The sequence below is a fragment of the Pongo pygmaeus genome, chromosome 13 (assembly GCF_028885625.2).
Source record: "Pongo pygmaeus isolate AG05252 chromosome 13, NHGRI_mPonPyg2-v2.0_pri, whole genome shotgun sequence".
NCBI lineage: Eukaryota > Metazoa > Chordata > Mammalia > Primates > Hominidae > Pongo > Pongo pygmaeus.
The window spans coordinates 38,404,874-38,431,846 of record NC_072386.2 but is presented as its reverse complement, the minus strand read 5'-3'; the positions used below and the strand labels follow the sequence as shown (position 1 = coordinate 38,431,846).

Here is a 26,973-nt window from a genome sequence, read left to right as displayed (position 1 = left end):
CTGAAAGGGGCCAACATAGAGCTTGGGCCATGGCCTCAGAGGATGCAAGCCCCAAGCCTTGGCAGCTTCCACATGGTGTTAAGCCTGTGAGTGCACAGAAGTCAACAATTGAGGTTTGGGAATCTCCGCCTAGATTTCAGAGGATATATGAAATGCCTAGATGTCCAAGAAGAAGTTTGCTGCAGGGATGGGACTCTCATGGAGAACCTCTGCTAGGGCAATGTGGAATGGAAATGTCCCTACTGGGGCACCACCTAGTGGAGCTGTGAGAAGAGGGCCACCATCCTCCAGACCCCAAAATGGTAGATCCACCGACAGATTGCACTGTGTGCCTGGTAAAGCCACAGACACTCATTGCCAGCCCATGAAAACATCCAGAAGGGAGGCTGTACCCTGGAAAGCCACAGGGGAGGAGCTGTCCAAGACCATGGGAATTCACCTGTTGCTTCAGTGTGACCTGGATGTGAGACATGGAGTCAAAGGAGATCATTTTGGAGCTTTAAGATTTGACTACCCTGCTGGATTTCAGACTTGCATGGGGCCTGTAACCCCTTTGTTTTGGCCAATTTCTCCCATTTGGAACAGCTGTATTTACCCAGTATCTATACCCGCATTGTATCTAGGAAGTAACCAGCTTGCTTTTGATTTTACAGGTTCATAGGTGGAAGGGACTTGCCTTGTCTCAGATGAGATTTTGGACTGTGGACTTTTGGGTTAATGCCGAAATGACTTAAGAATTTGGGGGGACTGTTGGGAAGGCATGATTTTTTGTGAAATGTGAGGACATGAGATTTGGAGGGACCAGGGGTGAAACTATATGGTTTGGCTCTGTGTCCCCACCCAAATCTCATCTTGAATTGTACTCCCATAATTCCCACATGTTGTGGGAGGGACCCAGTGGGAGATAATTTGAATCATGGCGGCAGATTGCCCCATACTATTCTCATGGTAGTGAGTAAGTCTCACAAGTTCTGATGGATTTATCACGGGTTTCCGCTTTTGCATCTTCCTCATTTTTTTCTCTTGCTGCTGCCATGTAAGAAGTGCCTTTCACCTCCCGCCATGATTCTGAGGCCTCCCCAGCAATGTGGAACTGTAAGTCTAATTAAACCTCTTTTCCTTCCAAGTCTCAGGTATGTCTTTATCAGCAGTATGAAAATTGACTAATACACCATCTAAACCTCCATAACCCTGGTATCAAAATTTCCTCCCCTAAGAACTATTTACTGTAACTTGCTATCAAGTTACATCAAACCTTTCCGGGTACTTTTCTATAAGCTCTCTCATCTGTCTCTTACAACTGACATAAATCTATCATGCCCATATTACAAATCAGAACACTGAAGCCAGGAGGTAAACTCATTCAATGAGTACTAGATCTGGGATTCAGATTCAGATGGTCTCAAGCTTTTCCACCCAATAAAAGGACAAAGAATAAGAATAAATGGTTGTGTATGTGCAGCCAGCCCTTGTGAGGGAGCAGGGTGAGGCAAAGCCTTTAAAAAAATAAAAATAAAATGGTAACTTGAATATCTTTGAGACCACTATAAACAGTATTTTATCTTAAAATTTTCATTTACTTCTTAATATGGACATCTTTGTTTAATATTTTCCCTAAAATTTTTTTGTAAAATTAATACTCATTGGTGCTGCACAATTTTTATTCTGTGGCCTTATAACTCACCCAGCCCCAAGCTTATTGCTGTATACCATCTGAAAAGCAACTCTTTACAGAACATTGTTTAAAGTGATGAGATCACACCACTGCACTCCAGCCTGGGCAACAGAGCAAGACCCTGCCTCAAAAGAAAAAAAAGAAAAGAAAATATTAGCAAACTGAAACCAGCAACATACAAAAAGGATTAAACACCATGACCAAGAGGGGTTTATCCCAAGAATACAAGGTGGTTTTAATATTGAAAAACCAACTGTGGTTAAACGTTATTGCTGTTGCGCTGCTATATTTAATGCACTGTGGAACAAAATAAGGGTATTGTTGGGATGTGATTATAATAACTCTAGGCTTTTAGCTCTCCTCAAAGTTTGAGGTTAAAAAAATGTTAAAAGATGGGAGTTAAAGTTTATGTGTATGATATGATTTAGCTATACAGAAAATATTTAAGTTGGATGTACCTGTTTTATGTACATCTACTGTACTTAGTCCCCCAAAGTTTAGTCCTTAATAGTTTCTCAGTGTTCAGGTTACCTTGAGAAAGGCCATGCTTAGAGAACTGGTTTCTCCTTTGAGAAATTTTAGTATGGTTTGAAGAAATCAAGTGATAAAGGGGTATGCTGAATATGCAATAATTTACTTCTACCAAGTGCTGCATTTTAAGAACCTAGATGAAACAAGTAGTTGGTTGGCTTCATTATGTTTTATGTCTTTGAAAGAGATGCAGGTCTTGGAATTTGCTTTTTTTTGAGACGAAGTCTCGTTCTTGTCCCCCAGGCTGGAGTGTGATGCGGTCATCTCAGCTCACTGCAACCTCTGCCTCCCAGGTTCAAGCGATTCTCCTGCCTCAGCCTCCCTAGTAGCTGGGATTACAGGCGCCTGCCACCACATCCAGCTAATTTTTGTATTTTTAGTAGAGACAGGGTTTCACCATGTTGGCCAGGCTGGTCTTGAACTCCTCACCTCAGGTGATCTGCCCACCTTGGCCTCCCAAAGTGCTGGGATTACAGGTGTGAGCCACTGCACGTGGCCTGGAATTCACTTTTTAAATGTTGTGTTCCAACCTTATATGTTCCAAGGCACGGTGCACTGTGAATCTTTTATATACAAAAAACTGTAGGTGCTTTTATTTATAATTTGAATGATTTATAAGATGCTAAATGAATTGTTTTTGTACTTAACCATTGTAATCCAAAGGATAAGGGTACAGTTTACATGCTTTTCAAAAATTTTTGTTAAGAAATAGCAAATGAATGGTTTAGGATTTCAAATACTGATACCCTCCTGAGACATGAGCATTTGGGAAAGTCAAGCACCTAATACAACTCATTTAGCGTGGGTGACATTTGATTAAAGATGTTAGAAAATTTTTTTAAAAAGAAAAAGGGCTGAGCACAGTGTCTCTGGGAGGCTGAGGCACGTAGATCACTTGAGGCCAGGAGTTCGAGACCAGCCTGGCTGACATTACAAAACCCCGCCTCTACCAAAAATACAAAAAATTAGCCAAGCATAGTGGCACGCACCTGTAATCCTAGCTACTTGGGAGGCTGAGGCATGAGAATCACTTGAACCCAGGAAGCCGACGTTGCAGTGAGCCAAGATGGCGCCACTGCATTCCAGCCTGGGCAACAGAGTGAGATTCTTTCTCCAAAAAAAGAAAAAAAAAGAGAGAGAGAGAGAAAGAAAGAGGACATAAAACTATATGTTATACAATTCCACTTGTATGAAGTTTCTCAGGAAGGTAAACTATACAGACAGAGAGCAGACCAGCAGTTGCCTGGGTCTCAGGGTAGAAGCAGAGATCAAATGCAAACAGGGACAAGGGAACTTTTGGGGATGGTGGAAATACTCTAAAATTGAGTGGTGGTAACAGAACTATATATTTACGTACAATAAATGAATTTTATAGAATTAAAATTATACCTCAACAAAACATTAAAAAAAACTTGCAAAAATTCCCTTTCAGAAAAAAGGGCATCCAAATTGGAAAAAAAAAAAAGTCAAATTATCCTTGTTTGCAGATGATATGTTCTTATATTTGGAAAAACCTAAAGGCTCCACCAAAAAACTATTAGAATTGATCAACAAATTCAGTAACACTGCAGGATAAAAAATCAACATACAAAAATCAGGAGCACTTCTACATGCCAAGAGTGAACAATCTGAAAAAAAAAAGTAATCCCATTTACAATAGACACAAATAAAATTAAATACCTAGGAATTTAGTTAACCAGGGAAGTGAAAGAGCTCTACAATGAAAACTATAAAACACTGATGAAAGAAACTGAAGAGGACACAAAAAAGTGGAAAAATATTCCATGTACATGGATTGGAAAAATCAATTTTGTTAAAATGTCCATGCTACCCAAAGCAATCTACAGATTTAATGAAATCCTTATGAAAGTACCAATAACATTCTGCACAGAAATAGAAAAACAATCCTAAAATGTATATGGAACCACAAAAGATTGAGAATAGCCAAAGTTATCCTGAGCAAAAAGAACAAAATTGGAGGAATCACATTACCTGACCTCCAGTTACACTACAGAGTTATGGTAACCAAAACAGCATGGTACTGGCATAAAAGCAGACACATAGACCAATAGAACAGAAAAGAAAATGCAGAAACAAATCCATACATCTACAGTTAACTCATTTCAACACAGGTGCCAAGAACATGCATGGGGTAAAAGCAGTCTCTTCAATAAATAGTGCTGGAAAAACTGAATATCCATATGCAGAAGAAGGAAACTAGACCCCTATCTCTTGCCATATACAAAAATAAAGTCAAAATGGATTGAAGACTTAAATCTAAGACCTGAAACCATGAAACTATTACAAGAAAACATTGGAAAACTCTCCAGAACATTGGTCTGGACAAAAACTTCTCGAGTAATACCCCACAAGCACAGGCAACCAAAGCAAAAATGGACACATGGGATCACATCAAGTTAAAAAGCTTCTGCACAGCAATAGAAACAATCAACAAATCAAAGAGACAACCCACCGAATGGGAGATAATATTTGCAAACTACCCATCTGATAAAAAATTAATCAGAATATATAAGGAGCTCAAACAACTCTATGGGAAAAAAATCTAATAATCTAAATTTTTTAATGGGCAAAAGATCTGAATAGACATTTCTCAAAAGATGACATACAAATGGCAAACAGGCATATAAAAAGGTGCTCAAAATCATGGATCATCAGAGAAATGCAAATCAAAACGACAATGAGATATCATGTTACCCCAGTTAAAATGGCTTTTATCCAAATGATGGGCAATAACAAATGCTGGCAAGGATGTGGGGAAAAGGGAACCCCTGCACACTGTTGGTGGAAATGTAAATTATTACAACCACTATGGCGAACAGTTTAGAATTTCCTTAAAAAGCTAAAAATGGTACTATCATACGATTCAGCAATCCCACTGCTGGGTATATACCCAAAAGAAAGGGAATCAGTATATCAAAGAGATAGCTGCACTCCTATGTTTGTTGCAGCACTGTTCACAATAGCCAAGATTTGGAAGCAATCTAAGTGTCTATTAACAGATAAATAGATAAACAAAATGTGAGCCAGGTGCAGTGGCTCACACCTGTAATACCAGCACTTTGGGAGGCCAAGGCAGGCAGATCACCTGAGGTCGGGAGTTCGAGACCAGCCTGACCAACATAGAGAAACCCCGTCCCTACTAAGAATACAAAATCAGCCAGGCATGGTGGTGCATGCCTGTAATCCCGGCTACTCGGGAGGCTGAGGCAGGAGAATCGCTTGAACTGGGGAGGCGGAGGTTGCGTTGAGCTGAGACCACGCCACTGTACTCCAGACTGGGCAACAAGAGCAAAACTCTGCCTCATAAAAAGAAAGAAAGAAAATGTGGCCAGGTGCAGTGGTTGATGCCTATAATACCCGCACTTTGTGAGGCCCAGGCGGGAGGATCACTTGAGCCCAGGAGTTTGAGACCAGCCTGGGAAATATAGCAAAACCCTGTCTCTACAAAAAATACAAAAATTAGTCAGGCATGGTGGTACACACCTGTAGTCCCAGCTACTCAGGAGGCTGAGGTGGGAGGATCACTTGAGCCTGAGAGGCAGAGGTTGCAGTGAACCAAGACTGCACCACTACACTCCAGCCTGAGCAACAGAGCAAAACCCTGTCCCCCCAGAAAAGAAAATGTGGTACATATACGCTATTCAGCCATAAAAAAAAAAAGAATGAGACCCTGTCATTTACAACAACATGGATGGAACTGGAGGTCATTATGTTAAGTGAAATAAGCCAGGCACAGAAAGACAAATTCCGCATGTTCTCACTTATTTTTGGGAGTTGAAAATTAAAACAATTGAACTCACGACACAGAGAGCAGAAGAATGGTTACCAGAGGCTGGGAAGGATAACATAACAGGGGGGTTAAGGGGGAGGTGGAGATGGTTAATGGGTACAAAAAGTAGTTAGAAAGAATGAGTAAGACCTAGTAGGGGCCAGGCATGGTGGCTCACACCTGTAATCGCAGCACTTTGGGAGGCCAAGGCAGGCAGATCGCTTGAGCCCAGGAATTCAAGAGCAATCTGGGCAACATAGTGGGATCCTGTCTCTACAAAAAATACAAAAATTAGCCAGGCATGGTAGTGTGTAACTGTAGTCCCAGCTACTCGGGGGCACTGATGTGGGAGGATTGCTTGAGCCCAGGAGGTGGAAGCTGCGGTGAGCAGTGATCACAACACTGCACTCCAGCCTGGGCCACAGAGTAAGACCCTGTCTTGAAAAAAAAAGACCTAGTATTTGATAGCACAACAGGATAATTATAGTTAATAATTTCATTGTACATTCAAAAATAACTAAAAGAGTATAATTGGGCCTGGCACAGTGACTCATGCCTATAATCCCAGCACTTTGGGAGGCTGAGGCAGGTGGATCACCTGAGATCGGGAGTTCAAGACCAGCCTGGCCAACATGGTGAAACCCTGTCTCTACTAAAAATACAAAAATTAGCCAGGCTTGGTGGCGGGTGCCTGTAATACCAGCTACTTGGGAGGCTGAGGCAGGAGAATCACTTGAACCCGGGAGGTAGAGGCTGCAGTGTGTCACGCCACTGCACTCCAGCCTGGGCAATAGAGTGAGACTATTAAAAAAAAAAAAAAAAATTGGATTGTTTGCAACACAAAGGATAAATGCTTGAGGGGATGCATACTCCATTTACCATGATGTGATTATTATGCCTCGCATGCCTGTATCAAGGTATCTCATGTACCTCATAAATATATACACCTACTATGTACCCACCAAAATTAAAAACAAAAAAAACTTTTCAATTCCCTTTCGGTATTACTTACTACCAAATTATTATTATTCCATTTGAGCATTTTAGATTAAGATCTCTCCTATTTCCAAGTAAGCTGGCAGATTGAACACACGCATTTATCTTTCTCCAGAATCCCACAAACATGAGACAAATAGGATGAGATGGCAAGAACAAAAATGGGGTAAGAGATCATAAAATCAAAATTTTTGGAAGCAGGAATGCACAAGCAAGAATGGTAAGTGACTTAGCTGACTCCAGAAAACTGAATCCGGCGGGTGCGGTGGCTCACGCCTGTAATCCCAGCACTTTGGGAGGCTGAGGCGGCAGATCACAAGGTCAGAAGATCGAGACCATCCTGGCTAATACGGTGAAACCCCGTCTCTACTAAAAATACAAAAAATTAGCCGGGCGTGGTGGCAGGCGCCTGTAGTCCCAGCTACTCGGGAGGCTGAGGCAGGAAAATGGCGTGAACCCGGGAGGCGGAGCTTGCAGTGAGCCTAGATGGCGCCACTGCACTCCAGCCCGGGTGAGAGTGCGAGACTCCACCTCAAAAAAAAAAGAAAGCTGAATCCTTAGCCAGTAGTAGGGAAAGCCAAGGAGCAACATTTTTACCACAGAACCTCCAAATGGTTCAAGAACTGGTAGCATCAGTGAGAGCAGAGACTGCACTAAAAAGGAGGGATTGTTTGAAGAGCTCTTTAAGATGCAATTAAACTTACAGATCCCCTCACAATTTCACATAGCTGGGCAATTGCCCGTCCCTCATCTAAGACTAGCAGTTTTTATTCCCTGCAAAGAGTAAAACAGGGGGTCTCTGGACTAGGGAACACCAGAGACACTGAGGACTGGAGTACCATATTGTAAATAGGATTAAGCTGGCCTATAAACTGAATATTAGCAACCTAGCTTTCTTCTCCCACTTAGTAACCAGAATGCTATTAATCGGGCTTATACACACCCCATCCCAGTAGAAGAATCCTGGGAGAATCTAACCAGCCAAAGAGAATAGGTCTAAATGTGGCAAGCGGCAAGACTTTCTTCAAAGAAATGGCCCAGTCATTTTAATGAACCTGATAGTCTTCAATTCTACCCACGGGTTTTTAAATAACTTTAAATAGGAGCAGACAACCAATGATCACTGAACAAATAAGGAAAGTTTCTAACATGAATATGCTCTATGATTTCCATAGACTACAGCAAAGGCCATTTTTGAACTTCTTTTACTGCCGGGCGCGGTGGCTCACCAACATGGAGAAACCCCATCTCTATTAAAAATACAAAAGTAGCCGGGCCTGGTGGCGCATGCCTGCAATCCCAGCTACTGGAGAAGGCTGAGGCAGGGGAATCACTTGAATCTGGGAGGCGGAGGTTGCGATGAGCAGAAATTGCGCCGTTTCGCCTGGGCAACAAGAGTGAAACTCCATCTCAAAAAAAAAAAAAAAAGGAGAACATACAAACAAAAGAAACTTGGAAGAAACCAAGACTAAACAGGATAAAAACTTTTTCTTAATGTTACTATTATCCTCAGAGAAATAAAAGAAGATATTTAATCCAAGAAAATAATTTTATGTTTTTAAAAAGAACAATTAGAACAGCCTGTGGAAATTAAAAATATCATATTAAAATTTAAAACTCCAAAAAGTTGGAAAATTAAGATGAGAAAAATCTCCTGGAAAATAGAACAAAAAGACAGAAATAGAAAATAAGAAAGGGTTACCAAAAAAATATTTAAAAATTAGGCAGGCCAGGTGCAGTAGCTCACGCCTGTAATCCCAGCACTTTGGGAGGCCGAGGCAGGCAGATCACCTGAGGTCGGGAGTTCAAGACCAGCCTGACCAACATGGAGAAGGGAGAAACCCCATCTCTACTAAAAATACAAAATTAGCCAGACAAGGTGGCACATGCCTGTAATCCCAGCTACTTGGGAGGCTGAGGCAGAAGGATCGCTTGAACCCGGCAGGCGGAGTTTGTGGTGAGCTGAGATCATGCCATTGCACTCCAGCCTGGGCAACAAGAGCAAAACTTCGTCTCAGAAAAAAAAAAAAATTAGGCATAGTGGCACACGCCTTTAATCCTAGCTACTTGGGAGGCTGGCATGTGAGGATCCCTTGAGCCGAGGAGGTGGAGGCTGCAGTGAGCTATGATCTCACCACTGCACTCCAGCCTGGTTGACAGAGAAAGACCCTGTCTCTAAAAATAAATTTAAAAAAATTTTTTTAAAAAGAAAAGAAGTCCAGGCGCGGTGGCGCATGCCTGTAACCCCAACACTTTGGGAAGCTGAGGCGGGCAGATCACTTAAGACCAGGAGTTTGAGACCAGCCTGGCCAACATGGTGAAACGCCCTCTCTACTAAAAATACAAAAATTAGCCAGGCGTGGTGGCAGGCATCTGTAATCCCAGCTACTCGGGAGGCTGAGCCAGGAGAATGGCTTGAACCTGGGAGGCGGAGGTTGCAGTAAGCTGAGATAGTGCCACTGCACTCCAGCCTAGGCTACTGAGCAAGACTCCATCTCAAAACAAAAACAAAAACAAAAATAAAACTTAGCCAGGCATGGTGGTGGAGGCCTGTAGTCCCACCTACTTGGGAGGCTGAGGCAGGAGAATCTCTTGAACCCGGGAGGTGGAGGTTGCAGTGAGCCAAGATCATGCAACTACGCTCTAGCATGGGCAACAGAGTGAGACTCTGTCTCCAAAAAAAAGAAAAAATAAATATTAGAGGAGACGCCATAAAATGTGATATCCAGATCTTAGGAGTATTCACATGACAGAATAGAGGAAATACATCATCAAACAATTCAAGAACATTGTTTAGAATTCAAGGGCATGGTTTCCAAATTAAAAGACATATTGGAGGGTCCAGTACAATGCAAATTTGGGCTCAACAATGCCAATTATCATTAAGTTTCAGAACACTAGAATAAGAAAATTCTGAATATGTTTTTAGAGAGGAAAGAATAGATCAAAACCAAGAAGCAGGCATCAGACTACTGGCTGCTAAAAGATGACGAAGCAACAGAGCAATGCCTCCAAGACCCTGAGGAAAAATTGTGTCCAACCAATCAAGTGTGAGGGTAAAAACAAAGAAATTTTCAGACATCCAATGTCTTGAAATGTTTACTCTCCTCATACTTTTTATCTGGAAGCTACTGGAACATGTGTTCCACCAAATGAGCCAAAAATGAGAAGATGTGAAATCAGGAAAAAGAATACCCAACTCGAAAGAATGGGAAAGGGAAACCCCAGAATGGTGGTGAAAGGCGATCAGATAAGAAGGCTCCAGAAGAGATATCACCAAGGAGATGAAATTGAATACATTTGAGAGGAGATTTTCCACATACTATATTGTATTATGGAATTTCACTCTGATTTCCATAAACTACAGCAAAGGCCATTTCTGAACTTCTTTTACTGCACACGTTAACAGTAGGAATTAAAATATTTTTTGAATAAATGAAAGAATGGAATACCTGAATTTGTACAGTATACACTTTGATAAGGGCTTTAGGCCAGGCACGGTGGCTCACGCCCGTAATCCCACACTTTGGGAGGCCGAGGCAGGTGGCTCGCTTGAGGTCAGGAGTTCCAGACCAGCCTGGCCAACATAGTGAAACTCCATCTCTACTAAAAATACAAAAATTAGCCGGGCGTGGTGGCAGGTGCCCACAATCCCAGCTATTTGGGGGGCTGAGGCAGGAGAATGGCTTGAACTCAAGAGGCGTAGGTTGCAGTGAGCTGAGATCACACCACTGCACTCCAGCCTGGGCAACAGAGTGAGACTCCCTCTCAAAAGAAAACAAAAGGACTTTAATGTAGATACAGAGGCTTCAGTATCCTGATGACTCTCATTCATTCTGTATGAACGATACTGGACGACCCTGATTCACTCATCTACTTGAAGACCAAGAGCAGAATCATATTATGCTTTGAGAGGGGCATAGGGTGGCCTGTTGCTAGGCAAATAGACCGCAGCGAGACTGTCTAAAACCAAATTCCATTTCATCATTTAGTATCTGTGTAACTTGGTCAAGTGATTTAACCTCTCTAACCTTTGATTCCCTCACTTGAAAATAGGGTTATAAATTCACAGGGTTACTGTGAGGATGGAACTAATGCATGGGATTCCATATTATGATTTCCTCGAGCTTTGGAATTCTAATTATAAATTCTAAAGTCTGAGATTACGGAAAAGCAGATGTGAGAAAGGAGTTAAAAGCACCAACCGGAAGCCAGGATGTCTCCTAGGAGGGACTTGCTATTACCTAGCTGCGCAGCAACGGGCAATCGCTTGTCTACAAGTCTCACTTTCCACACCTGCACAGTCTCCATCTGCCCTGCCCTCGTACTCACTGGGCCAGGGAAGCTGGGGAGGCCTAAGCGGACTGGGAAGTTAGGCTTTCCCTCCACTTCACCAGTCGGCTGCCCCTGCGGATACCGGCCCGGCACAACTCGCTCCTAAAGCCAGTTGCGGTGGTGGTGGTGGTTGGGGGTTTTTTTGGCCACGAGAGGGCAGCATTTCCCCGGCCAACCACACACGTACCCCTAGCAACCGCAAACCCAGCTGCAACAGAACAAAAGACCGAAGTCCTTGAGCTTCCCTTTCATCTTAGGGCTCACGCTGCCCCGGTTAGGTTTCATTGGAGCAGCAGCTTTTCAAGGCTCGTAGGGCAGGGAGGGCGGAGCGAGGGAGCTCTCGCGAGATCGCCGCCGGAAGTGGGTGGTGGCGGGGACGCAGCGGCTCCCTCTCCGGAAGGCGTCCGTATCTCCCGAGCCGTTGCCACTGACAGCCGCGGGCGCTCACATCTGAGGAAGAGCCACCCCCTCCGCGGACTCTCCAGCCCCGGGTTCGCGCTCTCGACTCTCCTGCTTGCCCAGCTGCGCGGCGGAGCGGAGCGAGGCGCGGCCTGCGAGTCCCCGGCAGCCCCCGACCCCTCCCTCGGCGCTGCGTGTAGGCCGCGCCCTCAGGCCCAGTCCGCTGCGGACCCAGCGGGTGATGCCAAATACAGCCATGAAGAAAAAGGTGCTGCTGATGGGGAAGAGCGGGTCGGGGAAGACCAGCATGAGGTCGATTATCTTCGCCAATTACATTGCTCGCGACACCCGGCGCCTGGGGGCCACCATTGACGTGGAGCACTCCCACGTCCGATTCCTGGGGAACCTGGTGCTGAACCTGTGGGACTGTGGCGGTCAGGACACCTTCATGGAAAATTACTTCACCAGCCAGCGAGACAATATCTTCCGTAACGTGGAAGTTTTGATTTACGTGTTTGACGTGGAGAGCCGCGAACTGGAAAAGGACATGCATTATTACCAGTCGTGTCTGGAGGCCATCCTCCAGAACTCTCCTGACGCCAAAATCTTCTGCCTGGTGCACAAAATGGATCTGGTTCAGGAGGATCAGCGTGACCTGATTTTTAAAGAGCGAGAGGAAGACCTGAGGCGTCTGTCTCGCCCGCTGGAGTGTGCTTGTTTTCGAACGTCCATCTGGGATGAGACGCTCTACAAAGCCTGGTCCAGCATTGTCTACCAGCTGATTCCCAACGTTCAGCAGCTGGAGATGAACCTCAGGAATTTTGCCCAAATCATTGAGGCCGATGAAGTTCTGCTGTTTGAAAGAGCTACGTTCTTGGTTATTTCCCACTACCAGTGCAAAGAGCAGCGCGACGTCCACCGGTTTGAGAAGATCAGCAACATCATCAAACAGTTCAAGCTGAGCTGCAGTAAATTGGCCGCTTCCTTCCAGAGCATGGAAGTTAGGAATTCCAACTTCGCTGCTTTCATCGACATCTTCACCTCAAATACGTACGTGATGGTGGTCATGTCAGATCCGTCGATCCCTTCTGCGGCCACGCTGATCAACATTCGCAATGCCCGGAAACACTTTGAGAAGCTGGAGAGAGTGGATGGCCCCAAGCACAGTCTCCTTATGCGTTGAATATTGCCAAATGCTCTTTCTGAAAATGCTGAATTGCCTTTTTTGTTTGCATCCTTTATTTTTAATATTCATAATGTCGTGTGCTTAAAAGTGGGCTTTGAAGTGTGTGCTGCTTACTCCTTTCATCTTTCTCCCCGCTTCCCCAGTCTTTAAACATTGGACGCTATTTACTCAGCTACCCAGTAGAGCTTGAAGCTGGCCTTTCTGAGAAGTTGGTATGGTGTAACACTAAAGTAGGTGGTTCGTGTGTGTTCTCATTACCTGGTTATAATGGATATGCACATCAAAGCCTTTACCAGTATCTTCCTGTATTCCGTATCAGATTGCAAAGACGGAATGTTACTATTTTATCAGCAAGGTATTAAAATGCATTTATAAATTCTTCTTGGCTTCATTCATGAATAAACGTGTTAGCAATTTAAAACATGGCCTTATTTGAAATAACTTGAAAGTGCTTAATATGTAAATCTAAAAATTCTGACTGCCCGCAAGTATTGCTTGACTGGCAAATTTGATTCTGTGAATTTAGCCCTCAGCACTTTAGTGATGTTTGGTAACAGCTGTAGAAGCGCTTATGCTATGGACTCAAGCTAGACCACCTGAGTTAGTATTCTGGTCCTTTCACTTACTAGCTTTGTGAACATGGGCAAATACTTAATTTCATTACACTTGTTTCCTCATTGGTAAAATGTGGGTCAGAATACTACTTTATAGCCAGGTGTGGTGGCTCACACCTGTAATTCCAGCACTTTGGAAGGCTGAAGTGGGAGGATCACCTGAGATCAGGAGTTCGAGACCAGCCTGGGCAATATAGTGAGACCCTGTCTGTACAAAAAAAACTTTTTTTTTCATTAGCTGGGCATAGTGGTGCGTGCCTACAGTCCTAGCTACTTGGGAGGCTGAGGAAAGAGGATTGCTTGAGTCCAGGAGGTAGAGGCTGCAGTGAGGCATAATTGTGTCACTGCCCTCCAGTTTGGGTGACAAAGCAAGACCGTATCTCAAAAACAACAATAAAAAACCACTTGATAGGATGTTTAAAAGGATTAAATTCAACATGGTAAGTATTTAGGAATGGTGCCTAGCGCATAGCATATTCTTAACTACCATTACCACCTACTGAGCCATTCTTCCCCAAATTACTGGATATGAAACCTATTTGAATATTTGATCCCTTACTATATGTCAGGTGTTCTTAAGCACTTGTGCATTTATCTTACTGAATCCTCACAACCTATGTGGTAGGTTACTTTGATCACTATTTTAACAGATGAGCAAACTATGATCTTATTAAGGTCATACAGCTAAACCCAGGCAATCTGACTACTGATTCTCCTAATCATTACACCCCATTACTTCCATTGAAAAGTTAACCGTAAGAGTCATAGCTTTTTATTTATTTTTGGTTTGTTTGTTTGAGACGGAGTCTCGCTCTGTTGCCCAGGCTTGAGTACAATTGCACGATCTCACTGCAACCTCCGCCTCCCAGGTTCAAGCCATTCTCCTGCCTCAGCCTCCCAAGTAGCTGGGACTACAGGCATGCGCCACCACACCCAGGTCATTTTTGGTATTTTTTAGTAGAAAAGGGGTTTCACCACTTTGGCCAGGCTGGTCTGGAACTCCTGACCTCCAGTGATCCGCCCATCTCAGCCTCCCAAAGTGCTGAGATTACAGCCATAAGCCACTGCACCCGGCAATTTTTTTTGTTCTTATAACTTGCACAGATCAGCACTGACGGGTCCTAGCTTTTTAAATGTAGATTATTCCTTCATATAATTCCAAATTTACATACTGGGTAAGCTGAAGCCCAGGAAGCTAAGTGACCTCCCTCAAGGAATAGGGTTTCACTCATTTGGGGCAAGATCACTTTCCCATATGTATTTCTCTAGAAATTGGATAAAACTGAACCAGATTCTTAGATCACCTACTTTTAAGGAAGGATTCTGAGGTTCCTAATTTGGATTGGCAATGTGGTGTAGTAAAATGGGCAAACATCTAAAATGTCCCATTCCACTTCCAGCAATAGCTGCCTTAAGGATTGTTTGAAAAGAAATCTAAGTATTTTAGAGCCAAGAGACCTGTGATCAACTCTAAGCCTTTCATTTTATACCTGAGGTGCTATCTTTGTATGGACAGTAAATATAAGTGATAGGGCTTTAGAATTTCTAAGGCTTTATAAAATTATTTAATGTTTATTAAACCCTTTCTAGCAGCAGATGTGGATGACACTACTCATGAAGAGTAAGAAGCTATTCAGGTGTCATTTATAAAAATTACCTAATTAGGGCCATTGGCAATACATTAGTATAAAGACTCCAGATGAGAAAACTGACAGTATAGATATAACTTTAAAAATTCATTTTAAAATACTATGTACTGTAAATCTAGTAATTAAAATGGAAGTAACAAAATATGTTTACCTGAATCACTGAACCTCTTAAATTTGTTGATCAGGTTATTAATATAACTTTACATGTGATCATCTTATGATTTGCAGGGGCATAGTTCTTTTTGATATTATATAGGAAATACCAGAGCTAGATAGTATAAAGTATTTATTGAAAACAACAGTATTTAAAACATTTACAAAGAGTCCCATAGAAGATTCTCAAATATTTTAAACTTAGGATGCAGACTGCTATTCACAATGCACAAAGAAAAAGGTGATCTCTAGAGCCAACTATGTATCTGCAACATAAAAGAAACATTTAATTCAATACTTTTACATTGAGGAAAACGTCATTAAACGTATTTTAATTTTAGTACACTCACAGTAGGAAGATAATAGTCTGCTTTTACACAGGTCTCCAGAATTCCTGTTTTTCCTTTAGATAAATTTGACTTCATAGTCAAGAGACTCATGGTAAAGAAAAGGTTTCAAAATACTCGTATTTTTGTTTTCAGTTCAATTTCCCCCAAATGTTAACTTCAGCTATTCTTTATTCCACTTGATGACATTTTTCATGTTTAGCAACATTACATGGTTGTCCTCTTTAAACATTTAAAATAACTAGAACACTTTAGCATTATCTCAGGTTTCAAGCTGATGTATAAGTCAGTTTATATACCTTTGTATCTTACAAATAGTGAATAAAACAAAGTACATTCTATATAATGTCTGCTATTAATGTAATGAGAAATACACTTACAGTAATAAATTAGCCCTCTTTACCATTTATTCCATGATATAGGAGGCAAACAAAACAATTCCAATACTTAAATATTGATAAAGATGACACATGGCCTTGGGGTGTATGTATGTGTGTGAATACATACTCCCAACACACATTTACATAGGTGTATATGTATTTATGCATGTATGTGTATATTGCTATAACTAGAGAGACCACATGCAACCATAAAAAATATATAAGATCAATTCGTGGGATATTACATGAATAAAAAGTTAAGATAAACCATAGGAGATTTCAGAGAAGGAGTAGGCACATGGATATAAAAAGCGTGGATTAAGACTTCAAGATGGAAGTGAGATTTCTTTTCTGAGGCTTAAAAGAGAGCTGTAATTGTGGTAAACTAGTAGAGGAAGGCAAGGTATTCCTGCTTCAGGAAAATTGTAAATCAAGACCTCTAAAGACCCATGCTCACTGAAGCATCTCAGTAAAAAAATGGGAGATTACAGCGGAAGGGGGAGTAGAGGAAATCCGTTATAGGGGAACTTACATGCCTTTAAATTTGAACTCTATTTTAGAATTAACAATGAACCATCAATGGAATTTTAGGCAAGGAAGTGACCCAATCAAAACAGTTCCTTAAGATCAAAAGCTAACTATGTAGGAGATATTGGATAGGGAAAAGGCCGAAGGCAAAAAGCTGCAATCACATTGGTTTAGGAAAAGAAAGTGACAGATCTGAGATACTTTTTGTTTATGGTACCGGCATATGAAGAACAGGAAAGAATGCCAAAAACTTTCAGCCCATCACAGGTATAACTCAACAACGTGATTTTTACAAATCCAAAATGTCTACAGACATTCTGGTCTTTTGATTCTCAGCAATTAAGGGTTTCTCAGACTTGAGTGGTGAACTTGAGCTTCCCTATCAGATAGTTACCAATCTCTACCGAAGTATATATGCAACAATGTACCTGCTTCTTAAAAGTACCAGAGTTAAATGTGAATCTCTATTTCCTAGCAGCAGTTCTCAAACTCTTTCTCGAGCCTAAGAATTACCAGGGAAGCACATTTAAAATATAAATGAAATAATACACATTAAGTGTCTAGCAATGGCCTTGGCACTTCTGCAGATGCTGATACGACAGCATCACATGCTAAGATTTTCAGATACTGAGTTTTCTTAACGCAGACTAAAGGTTTCCCCATAGACCTGCATAGTCCCTGATTTGTTTTATTAACTAATAAAAGAAAACAGCAACTTAGGAGATTTTTTCTTCCTCCTTTTCCATTGCAAAGAAGGTAGTTACATGTACTTTCTTTTGTCTTTTCTCACAGAAAGATGGGTCTTCACACTGGGACAGGACAAACAACTTAGAGAAAGGCAGCCCAAGATAAATGAAGAGAAATAACTATTAAGCCATCTACTTCCATAAATTTCCCCTCCACCTTCTTTCCTTGCCAGTTTTTTGGGGGCTAGTGGACAAGATTTTGATGGTAGTGAGATGGGGTCTACAAAGGGTATTGTAGGTACTATCACCCTTCCATTGCCCGTTCCATTTCTCCTGGTTCACAGAGGGCAATAGTATGTGTTCACTTGGATGCTAGACACAAGTCTTTTTCTAGGCAGGGCACCGGAAGGAGTGAGGCAGGAGACTACAAGCGTGACAAGTTATTTAACCCCAAGTTCAGTTTTCTCAAGTTACTGTGAGGCTATTCTGTAGGGACTGGGGAATTTTGATGGTTGTTCCTTGTTCCTTTCCCCCAACAGGGAGTACCTCACAAAAAAAAAAACCCAACAACAAAACAGACTAATGAAAATTTTAATTTATATTTTTGTTAAAATATAAAAGTAGGATTAAATTATCAAAGTCTAAATTAGACTAAATATAAATGTTATACAACCCACTGAATGGATTTATAGTTTGACAGTGTTCCTTGCAAGTGTCTACTCATCTTCTTCCATCTTTTTCCTTTTTTTAAATCATTCTGCCCCAGTCTTCACTTTATCATCACATGCACTTTATTCCATCAAACATCACTTCTCAGGATCATTCTACTTGAAGAATCATTAAGCCTGTTTAGAGCTTTTCCAGTCTTAAAATTTGTCATCTTGACTACACATCCCAAGGTACTACTTTTCTCACTTTTTCTGGTTAGCCAGAATGTTCCATTAAGAAACAATAAAAGTTGTATAGTTCTCTAAGATGAAAGATTAGTATATTCAATGGCTATTATATTAACCACTTAGTGAACATACAACAAAAACTACTTTTCCTTATATTAATTGACTGAAGTTATAACATAAGAAATTAGTTACACTACTACTTTGTCATTCACTTAATGCTTACAAGATTACTCAAGAAATCAAAATGGCTTTCCATTGCTTGATGTTTGTTTTCCAAATACTTCACATTTCAATCTCATACACCTACAAAGAGAAAAAATCCAAACATACTTTCCTTACCTAAAAATATTAAAGAAGGCTAAAAGGCATTAGGAATTTTTTTTAAACCTTGAAAAACAGTGTTACACTTCCAACATGTATTTAAGTTATAATTCAGTTTCTATCCTGTGGCATAGCTTCAATTTAAATGCATCATAGTTATATTAAATAGGTACGTCTTCATCTTGTCAAGTCAGACGGTGGTTCTTTTGCATCAAGGCTCTTATTCAAAATGTCTTCTTCTGCAAATTGATTTAAAAAAAGGATAAGCAAACATTACAAAGAAAAATAAATAGAATAGATTCCAAGCAATAGCAAATTTTAGTCAATACAAAAAAGGTTCATAGCTTTGCAAATACTTGATTATGATAAAATTATTATTATTCTCACCAAAGTACCCTCTTTCTCCAGAGATCAATACATTCCTCCTACAGTACTTTTTTTTTCTTTTTTCTGCGACAAGGTCTTGCTCTGTCACCCAGGCTGGAGTGCAGTGGCACGATCGCAGCTCACTTCAGCCTCAAACTCCCAGGCCCAAGCAGTCCTCCCACCTCAGCCTCCTGTGTACCTGGGATCACAGGCATGCACCAACATGCCCAGCTAATTGTTTAATTTTTTGTAGAGACATAGTCTCCCTGTGTTGCTGAGGCTAGTCTTGAACTCCCGGGTTCAAAAGATCCTCCCATCTCGGACTCCCAAAGTGCTGGGATTGCAGGTGTGAGCCACTGTGCCCAGCCAAATACTTTTCAATATGGCAGTGTATAACTATTATGGGCAAATCAGAGTATGTAATGAATCTGTATCACCAGATCCTTATCTCTCCCAATGAGCTACAAGAGCAATTTTTTTAACCTTTTATGAGGAAAACATTCAAACATACAAAAGTGAAGAGAACTGTGATTAACTCAATGTATCCATCACCTAGCTTCAATAATTATTAATACTAACTGTTATGAACTGAATACCCCCAAAAACATATGTTGAAGTTCTAACCCCAGTACCTCAGAATGTGACCTTATTTGGAAATATGGTCATTACAGATATAATTAGCTAAGTAAGATGAGGTCATACTGGAGTAGGGTGACCCATTAATTAGCTAATATGACTGTGTCCTTATAAGACACATACACACACAAGGGAAGAATACCATGTGACAATGGAGGCAAAGATTATAATTACACTGCCACAAGCCAAGGAATGCCTGGTGCTACCAGAGGCTAGAAGAGGCAAAGAAGGATCCTCTTTCTAGTGGCTTCAGAGGGAACATGGCCCTGTCAACACCTTGATTTTGGACATCTAGCCTCTAGAACTTACTGTCTCCAGAGACAATAAATTTCTGCTGTTCTAAGCCACCCACTTGATGGTGCTTTGTTATGGCAGCCCTAGGAAACTAATACACTGACCTGGCTTCTTTTATTTCTACACCCCACTCCCAGATATTACACCATTATAGTGATGATATTTAAAATCGGGTTTCTCAAGTGTTTAAAAACCACCTTCCACTGGGCAAGATTTTGATGACATTTACTTTTCAGTCATTTGTATTATAAAAGCTGTAAGCTTCAGGTTGGGGGGGCTTTTTTTCCCCACCCCTGTCTCAAATCAATTGTAACTATATATACATAAACAGAGATTCTGAAAGGACCTTTCCAGTGAGGGATCATTCCCCTCATCCTAAATGAAGGAAGGAGGAGCACATTAACAATAAAGGTCATGCAGCATTCATTGTGTACTGGTTTTATCAAAAGTTGAGAGAAAACTTCAACAGGTGAATATGCATAGGTCTATTTAAACCTTACCCTTTAAATTAGGTAGTTCTCCAAGACTACATGCTATTGTGGTTCTCAATCTTTGTTCCACTGGAGAAAACTTAATTAGTGGAGAAAGAGACCGTTTTCTTTCACCGATGGACATGCGTAAAGATGGCTTTATATGCTCAGTATGCAAATCACGGGTGTCCAAAAAGTTAGGCGTATCATCTGTTTGTACATTTTGGGGAGTAGGGCTCAATTCTGGTTTGTGTCTTTCGGGTGTTTGGGAATACAAGAGGTAAGATTCTTCCCTTTTCTTGGAAAGAGATTTCTTCAGAGCCTCGTATCTACTGCGAAGAGCCTGTAAATTAATGTCTGATTCTGGAGTAGTCTGTCTCCCTCCCACATCTTCTAGAAGAGTGCCACCATGCATAGGACTATTTGGCTCCAGTTTAAAATTGGCCTCTGAACTACTGGAACTATTAAAACTTAGGTGACCAACTTCTTCCGGAAGAGTTTCGTGTAATATGCCAAAATCATTATCTTTAAAACTCTTAGAACTAATTCCACTTGATATCTGAAAAGAGTTCCACAACATAGTTTTACTTGTGGAAGATTTGTTACAAGAAACTTCTAAGTGGTCCAATATTTTCATAAACTCCTCTTCACTGCCACCCATCACATCTATCCTATTGCTGACAGCAGGGGAGAATGTCTCCATTCGGCTAGTTTCTGAAAGCTTGGTGAAGGCTAAATATTCCAAATCTTGCTTGCAAATTACTTTCTTATTTAAAAAATCTGACTGATTTTGTGTTGGAGGTTCATCTATGTGACTGGTCAGCACATGTTTCTGAGGCACACACTCGCAATCTGAAATAACTTTCTCTTCAGTCGAATGAGACTGGCCAAAATCTGATACAGTGGTTTCTAAAAGAAAATCGGCCATGCTAAATTCTCTTTGATTGTGCAACACAGGTAATGATTCTGGCAATACTTCTCTATGTTCAGCATCCATTTGAATTGGTTCTTTAGTTCTGTTTTCTTCCATTTCAATAGCTTTTCTCCATGAGCTCCTAATTTCAGTTACTAATTAAAGGGGAGAAAAACACAGTTTACTAACATTCCCAAACATAGAGCATGCAATGAATCATTTTATTTCTAACACTGAAGATAAAGCTCCTGACTCAGTATGTGTTCCATAAATATACTGGTTGGATGATAAGGTTCCACAGTATAACAAATCCCAACATCAAAGAACCCCATCTCCAACTGCTCACACAAATAAACACATATAAAGACAGCTGTTCCTGAAATATGCATCCATTTTTACACAGCACATACGAATTACATGTATTAAAAAGACCTTTTCTTGTCCATCTAAGCCACAGTTTGGCAAACATTTACTATAAGGGCCAGATAGCAATATTTTAGGCTTTGCAGGCCATCCATTCTGTCAACTACTTAACTCTGCCATGATAGCATGAAAGTAGCCATAAACAATGTCAACAAATGAATATGCTTATGTTCAGTACAATTTTATATACAAAAACACACAAGGTGGGGCCAAATTTGGTTCATAGGCTATAGTTTGCTGACCTAGGCTGCAGCTCAGTTCAAACTGAATTAAATCAGCAGCAAAACAGAAATTATTTAATTACTCAACCAAGATGATGTGCCTACCTAAGGACACCAATATCAGAACTTTGCCTACACAAATTACAGGTTATAGGAAAAAAGGTATTGGGCAGTTTGACTCATTTGAGAGGGGTAAAGACCTCCGCACACATGGTTTATGGCTGATGCTTCTGGTTGATGACTGGCAGAACATACCCTATGTACTCTATAAATATGTAGATCACAGGTCAGACCAGGAGGCAAGAGATTTTTTTTTTTAATGCTCAAATAAGATCTTTCCAGATAAAAGCAAAGTATAACAACAAAGACAAAATTGTACATTATCAAAATTTTATATCTCTGTATATTGAGTACACTAAAGGCACAAAATACTGCTAAAAGACTGTTATGTGAGAATGCCCACACTTGGTATGTCGATTACAACAGCATAAATAAACAGCCATTGGCAACTAAGCTAAAAAGATCTGTCAGGCCATGGTTCTAACAGTGGTTATGTCGATGAAAGAAAAAAGTAACAGAAAGCATTATTAACTTACTCAAGTTTTCTGGAGTACGGGGAATCTGATTCCTTGTTAAGAAGGGGTTAGAACCCAGAGAGTCAATTAGTTCCTCTAATTTTATTTCTTTTCCTTCAGAGAGCTGTGGTGAATCAGATAAAACTGCTCTGGCAACCTAAAACAGAAAAGAAAAAGTAAAGCAAAGATTACCAAGCCCATTGGTAGAATGCAACAAAACCCCTGATAAGGATAATAAGCACTTCACAGTCAGCAGCCCCTCCCATTGCAGACAGCACAAAAATAAGCAACAAAGAAGTTCCCAAACAACTCTGTATAGACCATCTAGGTACAATCCTGTAAAGTGAAATGAAACACTAAATTACTTCCTCATCTTAAATGGATAGCCCATTATAAAGGAGAGAATAGATAAGAATCTTTACACTGGGAAGATTTAGAGGCAGTTCCAATTGTGCAGTGACCTAAGCTGCTGTCTGCCACAACTGTGAGCTTGACAGCTCTATATTCACTAAAATGACTAGTTTTAAAGGAAGCAGACTCTTCTCAATTATAATCAATTTGGACAGTAACACCTCTATTAAGAAACAGAATCATTCTGAGAACATACCTCTTCACCAGAAACCTCATTATCAGATCTTCATTACTGAAAAAAGCATACGTACATTCTAAAACTAAAAAAGTATCCAATATCAAAATAGTGCTCTCTATTAAGTATCAATAAAACCGAAAAAGAAAAACATGCAAATTAAAAACTCTGCCCCCGACATCACTAAAAAATAAACTTCTTGATGCCATAATTAAATTGGCCCAAGAGGCCGGGCATGGTGGCTCACGCCTGTAATCTCAGCACTTTGGGAGGCCGAGACGGGCGGATCACTGCAGGTCAGGAGTTCAAGACCAGCCTGACCAACAACATGGAGAAACCCCATCTCTACTAAAAATACAAAATTAGCTGGGCATGGTGGCGCATGCCTGTAATTCCAGCTACTCAAGAGGCTGAGGCAGGAGAATCGCTTGAACCCGGGAGGCGGAGGCTGCAGTGAGCCAAGATCGTGCCATTGCACCCCAGCCTGGGCAACAAGTGCAAAACTCCGTCTCAAAAAAATAACATAAATAAAATTTAAACATACAAATAAAATTGGCCCATGGAAAAAAAGGGCTTCTCCCTCAAGAAAACAGAGTGCTTCTGGGAATTAAACACTAAATATCCCCTGTCATAAACACTCTTAAAGAAAATTAATTTTACTTTCAGAGCTTCATGAAATTTTAAGACTTTCCTCTTCTATCCGATCCCATTGCTAATATAAATTCTTTTAATCAGAAAATGTGTTTTTCCTTTCAAAATTAGGAAAGTAAAAAAGACTAACCATCTTTACTTTAGTGTAGAGTCAATGAAGAGAAACAATAGAACTTTAGAGATTTAAAAGTACTTAGGGACCATGAAACTAGACCTCATGTTACAAACAAGAAAAATAACTGACATCCAGTCAGGCATGGTGGCTCATACGTGTAATCCCAGCACTTTGGGAGGCCAAAGCTAGAGGATCACTTCAGGCTACGGGTTCGAGACCAGCCTGGGCAAAAGAGTGAGTCTCCAACTCTACAAAAAAATAAAAAACTTAGCCAGGCAAAGTGGTGCATGCCTATAGTTGTAGCTGTTTGGAAGGGTGAGGTGGAAGGATCCCTTGAGCTCAGAAGTTCGAGGTTACAGTGAGCTATAATTACACAACTACACTCCAGCTTGGGTGACAGAACAAGACCCTGTCTTAAAAGAAAAAAGAAAAGTGTCTGACATCCAGTTCTCTTATTTGGACAATGCTCATTTAGTTTGATCGGGAATGCAATAAAGGAGGGAACTCTAATACCTGAATTAATATCCACTAAACCAAATTTTTCTTTCAGTGTCTCAGGAATAAAAAGTAACACTGATTTTCTGGCTGCTTAACCAAATTCAAGCAATGCTAAAGCATGTTGTGGAAATCATGTATTAAAAATAACATTAGCGAATAACTTCAGAATTTAACTTGCCTAAACTGAGTTCTGTAATGTTGAGCAATGGTAGTATTGTGTGGTCACTTACCAGTGAAAAGCAGAATAGTGTTAAGGGATGAGGCTGGTTAGGAAAACCAAGTTCGTGAACAACAACGCATCTAATCACTTCTGAAATATTTTAGACAGCAAAAAGAAAAAACCTATGCTCAGTGATAGTGATATGATATTGCAGTGTGTTCTAATATTCAAAAAAAAGAGGAAACTCAGCTAAGAAACAAACAACACTGACAAAGTATTCTAATATAGTATAAACACTGGGTACATTTACCTAACTATGTAATGGTTAATCTCCAAAATTTCTCAAATGTATCATTTGTATACTTTCAGGTAATGTTTAAAGAATGGGAAGTGGGTTCTAAACCACAGATGTAATATTAACTAAATAAGTTTATATTAAATCTATTCTCACTTTTGAGGAAGACCAATTTTGCTTTAACCATAATTTTATTATCTGTAGCCTTCTTTATCCCATATTACTCGAGTTAATCAATAATTAACTGTATTTCGCTTAGGATCCCAACACCATTGAGAAAATATTTGATTTTGTTTTTTGAAACAGGGTCTCAGTCTGTCACTCAGGCTGGAGTGCAGTGATGCAAACACAGCTCACTGCAGCCTCAATCTCCTGGGCTTTAAGTGATCCTCCACCTGAGCCTCACCAGTAAGTAGCTGGGACTTCAGAGACGTGCCACCACGCTCAACTGTTTTTTTAATTTTTTTGTAGAGATGGGTTTTGCCATGTTGCCCATGCTGGTCTCGAACTTCTGGGCTCAAGTGTTCCTCTTGCCGAAACCTCCCCAAGTGTTGGGATTACAGGCATGGGCCACTGTGCCCATCCAATAACTGATATTTAAGTACACTCATTACAGTCTTTTCTCACCTCTTCTACCAGATGATCTTGCTCTTTTTGAAATGGATCACTTTTTTTAGCTTGCAGAGACCCTCCAAATGCACTACTCTCTGTACTCTTTGGAACATCTGATAATGGAGAATTTTCCACTTCAAATTCTGGTATTTTCTTAGAAATTGCTTCGTTTTTTTCTTTGGGAGTTCTCATCTTTGTGTCCTGAAGAAGACAGATATGTAATGTTAAACCCTTAATAATCATGGCTGATCTTGAAGCTGTCTTCATTAGCAGTTCACTGGTTATCATGAACCTATAAAAGGTTGCTAATATTATTGTGAAATTGTATGTCACTGGCAGAATTAACTAATTCCAATATTCCCACTTAGCAATAAGGAATATATAAGTAGATATGGTATAAAATGTACAAATAGTAGAAAATGTGAAATTAGAAATTAAATTTAACTGTGGTATCAACAAAAATAAATAATATTTTATAATTTAGTATGGTCCAGAATTAATTGAGACTTATTTTAAAATATACCTTTTCAAGTAGTGTAACACTGTTTCTATCTGATGATGAAACTGACTGCGACAAGAAAGAGGCAGGGCTAAAAGGAAAAAAGACAACAAATCCAAGTTATAAGGAGAAAAGAATTCCATTCTTTTTACGAGTCTATTCTAAAATCTGTCTGCCCCGTATCTGTCCGTTACGATTTCACTCAATTCGTCCCGGTCATCAAAAGGCAGTTTATTCTAGGGAGACATGGTGACAAGTAGAGCAGTATTTCAGCTCAATTTGTGTATCAGCCTCCCAATTATGAAGACGTTACTTACCACATATTGAGTCAACAATATTTTGATTTGAAAGAGTTAAGTGACTTAATGAATATGCCACAACTTGAACACAGGTTAAAAACAGATTCAATTAACTAGAACTGCATTATTACAATGTCACAGGGTCCAAATCACAGTTGCTTTGTAGCAGATCGTTTTTTTTTTTTTTTGAGATGGAGTTTCGCTCTTGTTGCCCAGGCTGGAGTGTAATGGCGCCATCTTGGCTCACCACAACCTCTGCCTCCCAGGTTCAAGCGATTCTCCCGCCTCAGCCTCCTGAGTAACTGGAATTACAGGCATGTGCCATAACACCTGACTAATTTTGTCTTTTTAGTAGAGATGGGGTTTCTCCATGTTAGTCAGGCTGGTCTCAAACTCCCGACCTCAGGTGATCCGCCCACCTTGGCCTCCCAGAGTCCTAGGATTACAGGTGTGAGCCACCACACCTGGCCCAGCAGACTTATTTTTAAGATTCTCTTGATACTTCATATCCAAAATCAATTTCTCATATGCTAAATTTTACTCTATAGCAAACATGTTAACAGTTTCACAGTAATGTCATAAGGTCAGAGTTTTAGTTTGCCACATTCTATTGTATTTCTTAATCTTTTGTATTCCCTTGTCCTTTTGGATAAATATTAAAACTTTATGCAGCTTTTCATGCTAATTATAAAATGTTATTAAATTCTAAAATCCTCAAAGAAATGGTAACTTTTTTACTTTGGTCTTAAAAACCTTTAAAAGTTAAAAGCCTAAAGCTTTTCTACTCTAGTTACTATAAGACAGGATTATCAAGACCACTTTCAACAGCATGCATGTTGGTACTTTCCTTTCTTCTTATAACTAGAAGTACAAA

The 26,973-nt window shown here is 40.4% G+C and overlaps 3 protein-coding genes and 1 non-coding gene across 6 annotated transcripts in view; 1 reads left to right on the top strand and 3 right to left on the bottom strand.

Moving 5' to 3' along the window:
- The window catches only part of SAXO1 (stabilizer of axonemal microtubules 1), a 115,343-nt gene extending 104,064 nt beyond the window's left edge, over positions 1 to 11,279 (bottom strand). The window contains exon 1 of the mRNA XM_054500647.1: positions 11,198 to 11,279. The gene's annotated coding sequence lies outside the window, so the exon portion shown is untranslated. The remainder of the gene's footprint in view (positions 1 to 11,197) is intronic.
- RRAGA (Ras related GTP binding A) lies at positions 11,198 to 13,291 on the top strand. The gene has a single exon (XM_054500649.2). The coding sequence runs from the start codon at positions 11,968 to 11,970 to the stop codon at positions 12,907 to 12,909; it is 942 nt and encodes a 313-aa protein (XP_054356624.1). The 5' UTR covers positions 11,198 to 11,967; the 3' UTR covers positions 12,910 to 13,291.
- Positions 13,292 to 15,446: 2,155 nt separating this feature from the next.
- Positions 15,447 to 26,973, bottom strand: part of HAUS6 (HAUS augmin like complex subunit 6) — a 50,798-nt gene continuing 39,271 nt past the window's right edge. For 2 of the 3 annotated variants that reach the window (XM_063650526.1, XM_054500644.2), the window contains 5 exons: positions 25,825 to 25,891; positions 25,317 to 25,502; positions 22,406 to 22,541; positions 20,283 to 21,320; positions 15,447 to 18,725 (listed from right to left, as the gene is read on the bottom strand). In XM_063650526.1, coding sequence (XP_063506596.1) covers positions 18,664 to 18,725; positions 20,283 to 21,320; positions 22,406 to 22,541; positions 25,317 to 25,502; positions 25,825 to 25,891 — 1,489 coding nt within the window. In that variant the 3' untranslated portion in view covers positions 15,447 to 18,663. The remainder of the gene's footprint in view (positions 18,726 to 20,282; positions 21,321 to 22,405; positions 22,542 to 25,316; positions 25,503 to 25,824; positions 25,892 to 26,973) is intronic. The other variant, XR_010123475.1, reaches the window with a different exon arrangement.
- LOC129044794 (small Cajal body-specific RNA 8) lies at positions 25,967 to 26,097 on the bottom strand. The gene has a single exon (XR_008504786.1). It is a non-coding gene; the product is annotated as a small Cajal body-specific RNA 8 (non-coding RNA).

Excerpts from the sequence above, each read along its gene's own strand:
- RRAGA (XM_054500649.2), top strand. The coding sequence starts at position 11,968 with ATGCCAAATACAGCCATGAAGAAAAAGGTGCTGCTGATGGGGAAGAGC.